The 14,866-nt window shown below is 47.7% G+C and overlaps 1 protein-coding gene across 1 annotated transcript in view; it reads left to right on the top strand.

Annotated features, from left to right (window-relative positions):
- Positions 1-2,818: 2,818 nt before the first annotated feature.
- The window catches only part of UNC93A (unc-93 homolog A), a 33,499-nt gene continuing 21,451 nt past the window's right edge, over positions 2,819-14,866 (top strand). The window contains exons 1-3 of the mRNA XM_024112108.3: positions 2,819-5,222; positions 10,956-11,161; positions 13,573-13,754. Coding sequence (XP_023967876.2) covers positions 11,075-11,161; positions 13,573-13,754 — 269 coding nt within the window. The 5' untranslated portion in view covers positions 2,819-5,222; positions 10,956-11,074. The remainder of the gene's footprint in view (positions 5,223-10,955; positions 11,162-13,572; positions 13,755-14,866) is intronic.

Below are 14,866 nucleotides of genomic sequence, written 5' to 3'. Positions count from 1 at the left end.
GCATAATTGCCAGCAGTTATAAATGACCATACAGCCCTTTATAAGCAATCACATTTATTCTTAAGGTAAAAGCATTACAGAAAAAACAAAAAACAATACAATTTCTGAGATGCACGCTAAAAGCTTCCCAGAGGTCACCCCTCAGTCTTATGGGGTCAAAGTCCTTCTAATTGTTCCTAGAAAGGATTGCCCTCCCCCGGATAGAATGTTTTGTCCATTTGCAAGATCAGAAAGGAGGCCCTGAGTCAGTTTAAATTCAGGCTATTTAAAAGTCCTTTCTTTGTCTGTTGGTCTCTGAAGAATTCAGTTTGAGCTATTATATGTAAGCCTCCCCCATGGTACTTCTCTGGAGGTGTTACATCCTGAGTGAATTTGCCTAATCATTCCCACTGTTCTTAATTCCTGGAGGGGCTGTGATTACCCTGCCCCATGGAATTAATCATAGAATCATAGACTTTAAGGTCAGATTTAAGGGACCATTATGATCATCTAGTCTGACCTCCTGCACAATGCAGGCCACAGAATCTCACCCACCCACTCCTGTATCAAACCTATGTCTGAGTCATTGAAGTCCTTAAATCATGGTTTAAAGACTTCAAGGTGCAGAGAATCCTCCAGCAAGTGACCCTTGCCCCTCGCTGCAGAGAAAGGTGAAAAACCCCCAGGGCCTCTGCCAATCTATTCCTTTCCGACCCCAAATATGGCGATCAATTAAACCCTGAGCATGTGAGCACCACAGACTCACCAGCCAGACACCCAGGAAAGAATTCTCTGTAGTAAATCAGATCCCACACCATTTTAACATCCCATCACAGGCCATTGGGCATATTTACCGCTAATAGTCAAAGACCAATTAATTGCCAAAATTAGGCTATCCCATCATACCATCTCTTCCATAAACTTATGAAGCTTAGTCTTGAAGCCAGATATGTCTTTTGCCCCCACTGCTCCCCTTGGAAGGCTGTTCCAGAACTTCACTCCTCCAATGGTTAGAAACTTTTGTCTGATTTCAAGTCTAAACTTCCTGATGGCCAGTTTATATCCATTTGTTCTTGTGTCCACATTGGTACTGAACTTAAATAATTTCTCTCCCTCCCTGGTATTTATCCCTCTGATATATTTATAGAGAGCAATCATATCTCCCCTCAGCCTTCTTTTGGTTAGGCTAAACAAAGCCAAGCTCTTTCTCAGTCTCCTTTCATAAGACAGGTTTTCCATTCCTCGGATCATCCTAGTAGCCCTTCTCTGTACCTGTTCCAGTTTGAATTCATCCTTCTTAAACATGGGAGACCAGAACTGCACACAGTATTCCAGATGAGGTCTCACCAGTGCCTTGTATAATGGTACTAACACCTCCTTATCTCTACTGGAAATACCTCAACTGATGAATTACATGCAATCCCGGGCCTACAATGACACATAAACTTAATACAACAGAGGGGCCTATGGCACCTTTAAGACTAACAGAAGTATTGGGAGTATAAGCTTTCGTGGGTAAGAACCTCACTTCTTCAGATGCAAGTAATCAATTGGTATGATGTCCATCCGTTTGCATTTGGAAAGGAAGATGATGTCTGTCTGTATTTGTGCAAGTTTCTTCATGAGGTTGATAGATTTCCATTCCATACGGCTAAATGCAGTGCCTTGCATGTGAGGTTCTTACCCATGAAAGCTTATGCTCCCAATACTTCTGTTAGTCTTAAAGGTGCCACAGGACCCTCTGTTGCTTTTTACAGATTCAGACTAACACGGCTACCCCTCTGAAACTTAATACAGTAAGCTCTCCCAAAGAGATCACACAAAATTGCCATATCTGTCACACCCTGAGCTTCCAGAAACATGATACAGTGTTAAAACGTGTATACATGGGGTATTTCAGAGGTGTCATTGAATGACTGAGGGACTGGGAATGGAATGTAGAGTGTTTCACCTTTTAAAACCTCAGTTTATTAGGCTGAGGATTACTGAAAATCATTACAATCCTGAAATTATTTGGTGATTTATGTGAGATGCATTGTAGGCCTTTCTGACTGGACAAGTGACTATGTCACACATACACAAAACACCACCAGAGTTGACACTAATTACTTACCACTATTTCCTGACATTGCAGTGCAATGGTCTAGGTAAAGTGAGCTAAAGTCTTGTTTGGGTTTTCTACTGACAAACTCACCATTACAACTGGCAGCCTCAGCAGACACCAAGAAAAGAACGGGCCTGGAGAACTAATTACCTACTAACCCCCGAGTTGGATCATCCAGAGTCAGTGGACATGCTTTTCTACTTGGGCATGAAAATTGGGATGTACTTGTAATGTCCCCAGGGACCATTACTTGACTTTAAGCCCTTAGAACGCTTTCTAATCGCCAAATGTATACCATCTGGAAACAGTATTCTGAGCGCTGGAAAGAAGACTGCAATGGGCACTTGCCCAACAGCTAGGCTGACCAGACAGCAAATGTGAAAAATCGGGACAGGGGTGGGGGGTAATAGGAGCCTATATAAGAAAAAGACCCAAAAATCGGGACTGTCCCTATAAAATCGGGACATCTGGTCACCCTACCAACAGCAGCAGGAAAGCTCAGCAGCTGAGAAACTGGTCTCCAATCACCCAGTACTGTTTCCTGTGGCTGGGTAAACTGCATTGCAGTGTTTTGACCATTCAAAACTAGATATGCAAGAAAGAATCAATTTAAAAATTGATCTCAAGATTCTGCTTTCTTTGGGAAATATGGATTGCTATTATTTTTCATGATCAGCAAGGGATGAGGTTATGTGGGGGTGGCTTCATAAATATTATTTTGTTTTACTAACTCAGGGCATACACCAGGAGCTGACATGACTACGGGAAGGTTTCAAACAGAGAAGGAAGAGGAAACAGTTTTGCAATTCTAATGAGCACACTGGGACTGTTTGCTTTTAGATCTGGGTGAGATTAGAACTACACAGGAATGTTTGCCAGCCTCACAGCACAGAGGGGGAAATCAGGACTGATTCAGATGAACAGGCTGTAAATTGCTGCCATTGCAGTGACAGACTCCAGTGACTCCTTTTGAGAGGTCTGTCATCAATATTGAAATTGCAATTCACAGCAAGCCTCCTGAAAGGTAATTCAATTGAACAAATGGCTAAGGGCTAGAGTCTGACTAGCTTGTGAACATAGCATGTGTGTGTTGGGATGAGCAAGGAGCTTCCTCCCATTATGCAGCATATGTAAGGCCAGCCACCACTACAGTCCCTGCACTTAGGTGCTTTGCACCTTGCAGTTACTTACGCCTCTGCAAGGTGGGTATAATGATTTTGTTGAACTCTTCCATGGGGGAAAAAAACAAAAATGAAACATTTTTTGACCAGCTCTAATCATAACTCTTTTTTTTCTGCAATGTACAATTTACCCTACAGGAGCCCTTTTATTGCACCTCAGGCATATACCACTTTTTTTTTCTTTCTGTTTTTGTTTCACTAGTTTGCATTCTAAGAGTCCGATTCTGCAACCCTCTCTCACATTCAGTAGCACCTGCTCCCACTGACCTCAGTGGGCCTGCTCACATGAGCAAGTGCTAGCTACAGAGCATAAACTAGGCTTGTAGCAGGAGGGTCAGAGTCTCTACTGCCTCGCACTTTGCATGGTCATTTGCACCCGTCAAAGCGGGTATGAAATGCTTCCCGAATAGCACTCCCCTTGCACTGGTGTAAATGACCACACTGGGGACAAGGCAGTGGCGAATCAGAACCTCAAGCTCTTAACAGGCACTCATCACCAAGAACACTGGGAGACCGAGAGGTTTCTGTACATTACAACAGTGGTTCTTGGCCTTTTCCATCCCATGATCCTAATAAAAACATGTTTCAGGCTCCCCCCTCTCCTATTTAGCTATAAAGACAGGTGGGGGGAGAGTTGTGACCCCTTGAGGCTTGTTTGTGGCTCTTCTGGGGATCACAAAACCCAGCTTGAGAATCTGTGTGTTATAGCATCTTTTGTGTTAGTTTGGTAATGGGCATTGCTGACATGGGTATGTGCCTGGCAAACTATCTATGGCGTTTATATGATTCACCCATCACTGTTGTGTCTGAGTGCCTCACAATTTTTAATCCCTGTGAAGTAGAGAAATTCGATTATTCCCATTTTACAGATAGGGAACTCAGTCACGGATAGGGAAAGCGGCTTGCCCACAGGTGCACTGGAATTCTGAGATGTAGTAGTGAATTGAACTCAGAGGTGCTAAACTAGGACATTAACTGCTGGACCATACTTACTGTCCAATTGGAATAGGCAAGATGTTGCAAGCTTAGGGACCGCATGGAAGGGGGCTTAGAGATGAGTGCAGGAGGAGTAGTGAAGCTGGTTTCAATAGCACAGAGAGGGGAGGAGTAGTAAGAAGTGATGGCAGAGATGTAGGCATGGTGGAGTCGTACATGGCTCTGCAGATAAGAGAAGAAAATTAAACTTCAAAGCAAAGATGCCCGGATACCACTAGAGGGATCCAAGAGGAGAGTGAGTCATGAGTGCACCAGTAATTTTGAGGCGTGATCATATGAGATGTTAACAAGCAGTTGAGTGAATTTCCTGAGTTGCCAACAAGTGGCGACTGAGTTTTGCAGAGCAGCCGTGGTACAAGCCTCTGTTGTTCACAAACAGGAACTGCCTGCTCCTTTCATTAGAAAAGGTCCATATCACAACAGCGGCATGTACTTTTTCTTAGCAGTGCTCGGTCCTGCTGAGTCAGAGTCACCTTGTATGCAGCCAAGCAAAAGCCAGTAAAACGGGCATTAATAAAGTTGTTCTGAGCCACGCAAAAGAGCAGAGGTAATGCAGATGTGAACTGCTCAGAGGCAGGATATTTTTAGAAGATAAGACATGGATGGGCTGAAGGCTTAGCAGAAGAGAGCTACTGCAGGTAGAGAAGTGAATGCAATACGCATACTAGAGAAACAGACTACTTCATATTTGGGGAGCTCCCCGCTGAGTTTAATGTCCTACTGGATCTGTGACACAAAGATTAAGTCTGGCACCCTGACTGAGCAAGCAGGAAATGCTTCTTTGTCCTGGCTCTTTGGGATTCAGGGGAGGAGCCCTACTGTGTGAGAGCACCCTGCCCCAAGCCAGTCCCAGCCTCTACTACAGGACCAGCACAGGTTAACTGAACAACTGGACTCAGCAGAGGTGGCAGCTGCTGTGAGCCTCGTGCAAGTAAGGACCACACAGCCCCATGGACGTGCAGGTAAGAAACCATAGCTGAGACTCCCGTCTGCAGTCACTCTGCTCTGTTTCTAGCTAGGCACCTCTCCCCATCCCAGCTCACTCTGAGTGCAGAGCAGGGGAAGTTTCTCCTCTTCCCACCTTCGGGGATAGGTAAAGGGAGCAGAGTGGTGTGGACATGGACAGTGTGGGAGGGAAGGCAGAGGGGGACCTTGGTGAGGGCAAGGCAGAACATCAAGGAATGAAGAAAGAGGAGCGTGGCAGGATGTGCAAGGGAATTGCAGGAGGGGAGCCTGAGAGGCAGAAACTGGGCTGGGGACTTGGGGAAGAGGAGCTGTGGAGGAGAAAGCAGAGAGATGAAGGATAAAGACAAGGGGGGCTGGAGAGATGGGACTGGGGAGAGGCAGAGCAAGGCGGGATGATAGGATACATCAAGGGGCAAAGAGGGGGAATGAAAAGCAAGTGGGTGTCATAGAAGGAAGATAGAGAGGGGGACACCACAGGATAAGATTTAGACAGACCTAAGGGTAGAGGGATACTGGATGTGGCAAAGGGGTTATAGACACCTTGGAAGAGTGAACAGAAGTGGGATAGCTATTGGTAGGTTGTGGAGAGGAGAATGGATGGTGTTTGACGGGACAGGAAGTAGAGACTGGATTTGTGGGTAGAGGAGAAGCTACATACCTGCTAGGAAATGGGCAGGTTCAACCTACCATATTTCACCACACTTGACTGAGCTTAGAAAACAGTGAAGCACCACAGCAGGCATGTGAGACAGAACCAGGTGACCAGGCTTTCACAATGATACAAGAACATATTTTGTAAACAGCCTGGACTGAGCAACCTGGATTTTAACTGGACGCTTATTCTACTGAGCAGATTAATTGGATATTGGATTGGGGGCTGTATGATTCCAGAAATTTCAGGGTGAAGACCACAATATATTATACTGGAGATGTAGACTCCTTCCCATCGGGGTGCGGAGTGGGGAAGATGTTTAAGGTAGAGAGAGTGGTTGCTTTAAGACAGTACTGGCTTGGGAACCCTTTTATTTTGGTTACAGGCCATGCTGCCCTGTATTGGTTACATACCGTGAAAGAGTCTAATCTCCAGATCATCCATCACTACTTGAGGCTCCGGCCTTATGTTTTCCATGTACGACACCGACCTGGGAGGCAGCATGGGAAGGGTTAACTTCCTTTCTCAGGACACTAATACTGCTGCAATCTTTAGAGAGTGAATCACAGGTCACATTCGGAGAGGATGAGTGTGTGAGGTGTTTCTGGCCTTTCACAGAGAAGAACTTTTTCTGGTCTGACAGCACCCTACCCCCAGGTTGGTCACTGGAAAGAAACCCCAGCATCCATCCCTCTAATATAATGAGGCTAGCATGGGTTATATAGGGTTACCATATTTAGTGCCTCCGAAAGGAGGACACTCCACAGGGCCCTGGCCCCGCCCCCAGCCCCGCCCACGCCCACGCCCCAACTCCGCCCCCTCCCCAAAGTCTCCGCCCCCTCCCCTGCTTCCCGCGAACATTTGAGTCGCGGGAAGCCTGAAGCAGGTAAGGGTGTGTGTAGGGGGAGGAGGCGCGGCCCAGGCTGGCCCCCCCGGCGTTTCCAGCTTGGGTCGGGGCCCCGGGCCCGGCCGAGCACCCCCGGCCCGCCCAGCACTGCCGGTCCCCGGCCCGGCCCCCGGGCCCCCGGCCGAGCACTCCCGGCCCCCCACCGCCGGTCCCCAGCCCGGCCCCCGGCACCGCCGGCCCGTCCCCCGAGCCCCCGGCCCGTCCCGGCACCGCCAGCCCGTCCCCCGAGCCCCCGGCCCGTCCCGGCCTGGCACCGCCGGCCTGTCCCCCGAGCCCCCGGCCCCGCCCGGCCTGGCACCGCCGGCCCGGCCCCCGAGCCCCCGGCCCCGCTCCGGCCCCGCTCCGATTTTCCCGGACATGTCCGGCTTTTTGGGATTTCCCCCCAGACGGGGATTTGGAGCCCAAAAAGCCGGACATGTCCGGGAAAATCCGGACGTATGGTAACCCTAGGTTATACAAGGGGAGTTTGTTAGACAAGTGGGCCTCGTTAACTTGCCAATTTGGGGCATGCAACTTCCTGACTTTGTCTGTGGGGGAAGCTCAGAGAACAGTCAGCCCACAAGAAAGGGCGGCTCTAAACCAAGTAACTGGGAAGGGGGTCTCCCTCCACAGTGACCTATAAGTTTCTTTTTTTTTTAAATTGCTGCTGTTAAAGACAATCCTGGGCCTGCATTCTAGTCCATGTGTGACACTCCAGCTGTGGAAAGGGGCTGGTAGGGTTACCATACATCCTCTTTTTCCCGGACATGTCCGGCTTTTCGGCACTCAAACCCCCGTCTGGGGGGAATTGCCAAAAAGCCGAACATGTCCGGGAAAATGGCCGCTCTGCTCTTCCCCTGACTCTTCGGCTCTGTTCAAGAGCCGAGCTGCCCGAGTGCTATGGGCTTCAGGCAGCCCCCTTGCCTCCGGACCCCAGCTGCCGGCCGGGCACTTCCCCTACCGGGCTCCGGCGGCGCAGGGTCCGGAGGCATGGGGGCTGCCCGAAGCCGGTAGTGCTGGGGCAGCTCGGCTCTTAAACAGAGCCAAAGAGTCAGGGGAGGAGCAGAGCCTCCAGCCGCGGTGGCTCTGCTCCTCCCCGACTCTTCAGCTCTGTTTAAGAGCCGAGCGCTACGGGCTTTGGGCAGCCCCCATACCTCCGGACCCTGCACCGCCGGAGCCTGGGAGGGGAAGTGCCCAGCCGGGGGCGCAGGGTCCGGAGGCATGGGGGCTGCCCGAAGCCGGTAGCACTCGGGCAGCTCGGCTCTTAAACAGAGTCGAAGAGTCAGGGGAGGAGCAGAGCCTCCGGCCCCGGCGGCTCTGCTCCTCCGCGACTCTTCGGCTCTGTTTAAGAGCCAAGTGCTACAGGCTTTGGGCAGCCCCCATACCTCCGGACCCTGCGCCGCCGGAGCCCAGGAGGGGAAGTGCCCGGCTGGGGGCGCAAGGTCCGGAGGCAAGGGGGCTGCCCGAAGCCCAAGCGCTACCGGCTTCACGGTTTGCCGGGCAGCCTCCAGACCCTGCGCCCCCGGCTGGGCGCTTCCCCTCCCGGGCTCCAGCTGTGCTGGGGAAGCGCCGGCCGGGGGCGCAGGGTCTGGGGGCTGCCCGGCAAACCGTGAAGCCAGTAGCGCTCGGGCAGCCCTTTCTGCGTGGCTGGGAGTAGGAGGGGGCGGAGTTAGGGCGGGGAAGGGCCGGAGTTGGGGCAGGGCTGGGGGTGGGGAAATGGGCGGGGCCAGGGCCCGTGGAGGGTCCTCTTTTTTTATTTATTAGATATGGTGACCCTAGGGGCTGGAAAACAGCCAGATGTCTCCAGCTGGCGTGTAAAGTTGGCATCGCTATCTTCTGTCATCCCCTCTCCCCCCATAGCCTGATTCCAGCGTGGGGAACAATCTGGGGGGAAAGCATGGCCAGATGTCAGTGTGCTCTGGCAACCCCCAGTAAGTGATCAGCACCTTGGGGGCCAGCAGCAGCCAGGGATAGTTTCGAGCAGCTCTTGGGCTGCTGTAAACTATGCTGGTGCCAGAAGCAGGGAGTGGATGACGGGATGGATCACTCAGTGACTGCCTGTTCTGCTCATTCCCTCTGAAGTGCTTGGTATTGGTCACTGTTGGAAACCAGGCTAGATAGCTGGACCATTGGTCTGACCCAGTATGGCTGTTCTTATGACCCAGGATCAGGGAGCCACAAAATGCTATTCATCCCTCCCTCAGCTGCATCCATTGGCTAGTGGGCATAGCCAGAGATCAAAGCGAATAAAGTAACAGCCAGCCTGTGGCCTGAGGTAGAGGGGTCTAGGGTGGATCTTCTGTTTTTGTTGGGTTTATTCAACGAAAGCCTAAAATGAACAGCTACCCTAGTAAAAGGTGGATGGCTAGAGGGAGGGGTGAACACTTGGGGAAAAAAATCAGCCAGAAGGTCTGTTGTGATTTAAGAGACGCCAGGGCTCAGTGATAGTCACCTCAGAGAACAGACATTCCTTACTGTGGGATGGAGTCATTCATTTAATAGGTCCATTCCATCTCCAGTTTCAGTGAGCCCTCCATGTGAGAGCTTTTAGCTAGGAGTGTGTCGATCCCCTGCTTGAGAACTGAGATTGCACACACGTTGGGCTCAGATCTCAAGACTCACTTAATCTTAGATAAACTGACAGAAGGAATGAAAGGGGTGTCAGGCTGATACACAGCAGGCCCACTGGAGACGCTCACAGCTTGGTACAAAATGAAGAGCATCTCAACCTTATCAGATTTCATCGGTAAAGAGTCTGCACATTCCTTTGGAGAGACTCATTAGAAGGCAGATAATCCAAAGGTCTGGACAGGGACATCGAGCAGGCCAAAATGTCTCTCAGATCAATCAAAAAAACAAAGGGCCCAAAAATGCTTTCCCGGAACAGGTGTTGCTGGCGGGAAAGATTGTGTGTTGGCTCTCAACTGACAATCTCTCCAATTGTGCTTTTAAAAAAGAGTGGCATGTTAAAAACTATTTTAAAAAAGCTTCCCTATCTGAGTGACTACCAACACGGTGAAGTATTACAAAACAAAGGATTTTGAAAATTTAACGTGCCTCTCACTGTTGCATGTGTGCTCTGTTTATTCTTGCATCAGAGTGGGCTGTGAAGCATTTCATTTTTGTTTAAAGTCAGTATCACTGTCATGTTCTTATGCACCAGTTTCAGTTCAGCACTGGTTTGGGTTACAAACACTACAGGAGAAGGCTAGGTATGTAACTACCAATATTTGCACCTCCAAAACAAAGGCTGGGTTGAGGCTCAGCTGAAAATTAGACTCCATGTATGTGTGCCAAGTCTGATAGTCCTTAACATGAAGAGACAGTATTTCACTGTCTATTTAGAAAGTCTTGCATTTATTTATAAACATGCTATTCACAAAGGGATATTAAGAACTTCTTCACTCTTACTTGGGGTTGGAAGAATATTTTTCTTCTGCATTTACTTGAATTATAAAACAAGAACTAAAAATATCAGAAACTGGACAGACGTTCCTCAAAAACAGGAGCTAGCTTTGACTTCTTGGTATGTTACAATATATTCAGCCTTTTTCGTGTTTTCTTTGTTTTGGTCTTGAATGAGTGTGTGTATGGGAAGCAACACTGTGCCATCTAGTAGCTGGTAGAATGATTCCCAGCTGTGTATTCCCAAATTCCACTGGGTTTGCTGGGGGTAGGGTATCTTCCATTAGACAAACAGGCAACAAACTTGTTTTTGTGTGCTATATCTTTGTAAAGATTGTGAAACCCTCTAAGTAATAGTCTCACATTACCTAGTCACATAAACAGCCTAGTCACATAAACAGTCTGGTTTGTTTGTCTGGTTTGCAACCTTAGTTAAGGAACAGACCTGATATAGATTTCCAAGCAACCTTTTAATCTTTGCCCTTTAAGATTGAGCTGTAATTGTATTCCAGCTATGCATTTAACTATCTGCATTCTTCTGTGCCAGGAACAGAAAGAAGCCACATATTATGCAAATGAAATATGAAATTTTGCCTCATTCTTACAAGTGATTTGTAAACTTGAATATAAAGTACAGAGATCTAATGGAAGCTGATAAGTCCTAATTATTATTGCTTCACAGCAACTGAATGAGTAACAGGTTCATATGGAGTTTTCAGTATCAGAGAAAGTAAAGTTCACTGGCTGACACACACCACAACTGTCTAACAATTCTTTCTACTACAGATGCAGTGAGAAGTTGATCCTTACCAACAAGCAGACCTTGTTTTTCTCTCCCTAAGCACCAGCTGGGCCACTTGGATCACCACCTTTAACTGTCAAGCCTTTATCTTCTATGAACCAACATGGAAAGCAATCTTAAGAATGTTCTTGTCATTTCTTTTGGATTTTTACTTCTATTTACTGCTTATGGAGGGCTGCAGAGTCTGCAGGTAAATGTAGCTAGTTTCATTAGTTGCTATGATATCCATTCCTATAGTTGTATCAGTCCAGTCAAGGGGTGTGAAACATAATCTTTTCTTGGTATCTTTGAAGAACACGTGCTTTTCTGGTGTGGGTTGAGATATCAGTCTGGCAAAAGATGATGTGTTTTACCCAAGTTCCAGAGCTTCTGTTAAGAATTTTATCTGTGTAATGCAATGGAAGGGCTCAGAAAGAGAAGGGATTTTTAAGAGCAGAAATAGTTCTAGAAATGCCTAGACGTAAGTTGGCCAGGAAAAGGTGACATGCTATCTTGTTTGCAGACTTGTGCAATGCCAAAAGCAGGATGTACCCTTCCTGCCATACGATCTTAAACTGTGATCTTGTCAGATCTCAAATCAAATTTTGGAATAAAAGGCTGTCTCGAAAAACCCAGAATGCTGCAAGTAGGGATGTTGGTAATTCAGGATGTGGTTCTCTTCTTTCTGTGGCCCCCTCTTGATGAAGAAAAAGGGTGCATTTTTCAATCATGTAAACTTAATATGATTGCAAAGTCCTGTTAATACGCAGTCGAATACATTTGAAGCCTGGTTGACTGGTTGCATTGTAGCCTAGCAGGAACCTTTAAAGAATTTCTTTTTCATCTCATGATGTTTAAACCGATCTCATGATTTTTTGTGTTCTGACTAATAATATTTAAATGCTTGGAGCTGGCAATACTTTAAATAAGAATCCCCCTCTGATTTGCAAGCCAATCTGCATGTCTATTGAACAATGAGTTCCTTACATCTGCACAATGGCAGCCATGGAAGGGAAGTGGCAGAAGCTAATATTGCTTCAGGCAGCATTACTCCCACTGGGATTTCCGAACTGCTCTCAGAACCAGCCAGGGATTATGGGCAGCTGGTCTTCAGCTCCAACTTTGAGGTCCAAACCCTGCAGAGCCAGTTCCTCCACTGGTGGAGAAGCTGCTGGAGGCTCAGATGAAGGATGAGACGAGGCCATGGAGATGGTACCCTGCACCCACTCTGAAAGATCTTAACTAGAATGGGTCAAAAAAATGGCAACGCTCTAGTTTTATGTCAAAATTCAGTTTCATCTAAATTAAAACTTTTTGCAGAAAAATGTTGCTTTCAACAATGTTTTTCAGTGGGAAAAAGCTGAAACCAATCATTTTGACTTTCTCATTTCAACTTTGTATTATAGTTTAATATTAAAAATATAAAAGTCAAAACAAATCAAAACGAGAAACTAGAAACAACATATTTTTACCTTATTGAAATGACACATTTCGATGCTCCCAAATCAAACCTTTTTGGAATTGTTGTTTTGTGGGAAACTTCAAAATTTTGATTCTTTTCATTCGGATTGGGAACTTTTTTTGTGTGGGTGTGTGAAATGTCAGAATTTCCCATGGAATGGAAATTCCAGTTTCTGACCATCTCTAATTTTAACTCCTTGTGCTCATGGAAGTAGAGAGCATGATCTGACCAAGGTTCTTATTTATTAATATGACTGTAGCACCTAGGAGCCCTAGTCATCGACCAGAACCCCAAAGGTTTAGGTGCTGTGTTTAGCTACTAAACAGGAAGCACATTTTTGCACTTTACTAATTACTCTATATACATCCAAGAGCTGTAGCCAGCCACTGAAAAGCACCCATCTCTAGAGTGGAGAGCAGCGGACAACCAGTTACCCACCATGCAACATGTCATAATAGTGATGGGTAGGGAGGAGACAATTTTGGTCAAGGTGACCGCATTCTACAAAAAAATGCCCCGGGACTTACATGGGCACACACAACTTCAATTTTTAAGGTATCCTTTGAAATAACCTTCCACAGGGTAAATTGTCTGGAACTCAGATCTACCTAGGAAGGGCCAACTAGACCATGCTGGAATTTGAACCTTTGGGTCTAAGAAGTTTTCAAACCTTGTGCTTAAAGTACTAAGGCATTGCCTCAGGCAAAAATCCCCTTGGGATTATGAATCAAGAGACTTTCTTTTCAAAGTAAACAAGAAAGAGAGAGAGAAAGAAAACAGATTTTCCTTAAATCTCATTGCTCTAAAAATCAAAATGCGTTGGTTGCAAACCAAAATCCTGGATCTGAACCCCACTCTGCATCCCAAATGTTTAGCCAATTCACAATCCAAACCTGAATCGGATCAAAATTTTGAAAGTGGTCCCTATCTTTGATGGCTTAAACCAAAATCCTGGAACTTGGATGGGTAGGGGACGTTAAAATACAGATCCAACTTCTGGCTTCATCCTATCTCTGGCCAAAGCCAGTTTTGAGTATTCCCTTCCCCACTCTCCATTTTCCATCCTTACCCTTGTGGCTTTGGAAGCACTGATATTTCAGCTACCATATCTCCCCTTCTCACATGGTAAATTCTGGGTCAACTTGTTTTTGTCTCCACAGAGCAGTCTCCACTCTGAAGAAGGTCTTGGCGTTGCCTCACTAAGTGTTATCTATGCAGCTCTCATCCTATCTTCCATGTTTCTCCCTCCAATCCTCATTAAGAAGCTGGGCTGCAAATGGACCATTGCAGGCTCCATGTGCTGCTACATCGCATACTCCTTGGGCAACTTCTATGCCAGCTGGTACTAATGGCCTTTTATACTGTTCTGCCAGAGTTTAACTAGTGAAACCCCATTCATTACATCTGGGTTAGATATGCAGAGGGGAATTTTTCCTCCTCAGAGGGTTATCAGTGTTTGGAATTTCCTGCCCCCACTGGAACTGCCAGGACCAACCAAATGGACAACTACTTGGGCAGAGTCGTCCCTTGGGTAGGGCGAATCAAGGCGACCACCCCGGGTCCCGCACTTTAGGGGGCCCTGCGCTTCGATAAAATCATGAGGAGGCAGGTGGGGAGGTGAGGTCGTCGGGCGGGTGAGCGGGGTGAGGAGGTGAATGGGGAGGCAAGCAGCAGTCAGGCAGGGGAGTGAGGAGGAGCCCCCCTACCAAAACCTTCCCCTCCTCCCCAATGCCTCCTGTCTGCCAGTGGGCCCTGCTGATCAGCACCTCCCCCTCCCTCTCAGCGCCTACCGCCTGCCATGGATCAGATGTTTCGGAGCATCAGGAGGCATTGCGGGGGGTAGGGGAGAGGAGCGAGGCCACAGCATGCTCAGGGGAGGGGGCGAAACTGGGCAGGGAAGAGGCAGGGCAGGGGTGGAGGGGGGGTGGGAAGAAGCAGGATGGGGGTGGGGCCTCAGGGGAAGAGGAAGAGTGAGGGCGGGGCCTAGGAGGAAGCGGGGAGGAGCACCCCCCAGCAGATTAGAAACTCGGGGCCTATGTCCCGGGCCCCTCAGCCCCCTAGGGATGGCCCTGTACTTGGGCACCAATGGTATCTTGGGGTATAAACAGAATTAGAAGTTTAACAATGGTGAGATTCTTGCTCACATATAGAGGTTTAACTAATGGGGGTCAGGAAAGAATTTCTCCCCTGAACCTGTTGTCAAGGCTGTAGGGTAGGGAAGATTTGCCTTATTTTGAAGCAGTCAGCAGCAAACATCCTTTAGGCTCAGGTGGGTACATGCCACATGATTAATTTACTGTCACTGCAGCAGTAGGAATGGCAAGGCATTGGTGAACACTAGTCTAGCCAATCGTCTTCTATGCTTCATTTAGAGATGGGCTGAAGCTGCAAAGTTTGGATGTGGATCCAAACTTTCCCATAGTTTGGGGGTGTTCAAATCTGGGGTTTGACTCA

Source organism: Chrysemys picta, chromosome 3 (genome assembly GCF_011386835.1).
Source record: "Chrysemys picta bellii isolate R12L10 chromosome 3, ASM1138683v2, whole genome shotgun sequence".
NCBI lineage: Eukaryota > Metazoa > Chordata > Testudines > Emydidae > Chrysemys > Chrysemys picta.
Note: the sequence above shows the minus strand (reverse complement) of the source record. Positions and strands in the feature narration are given on the sequence as shown.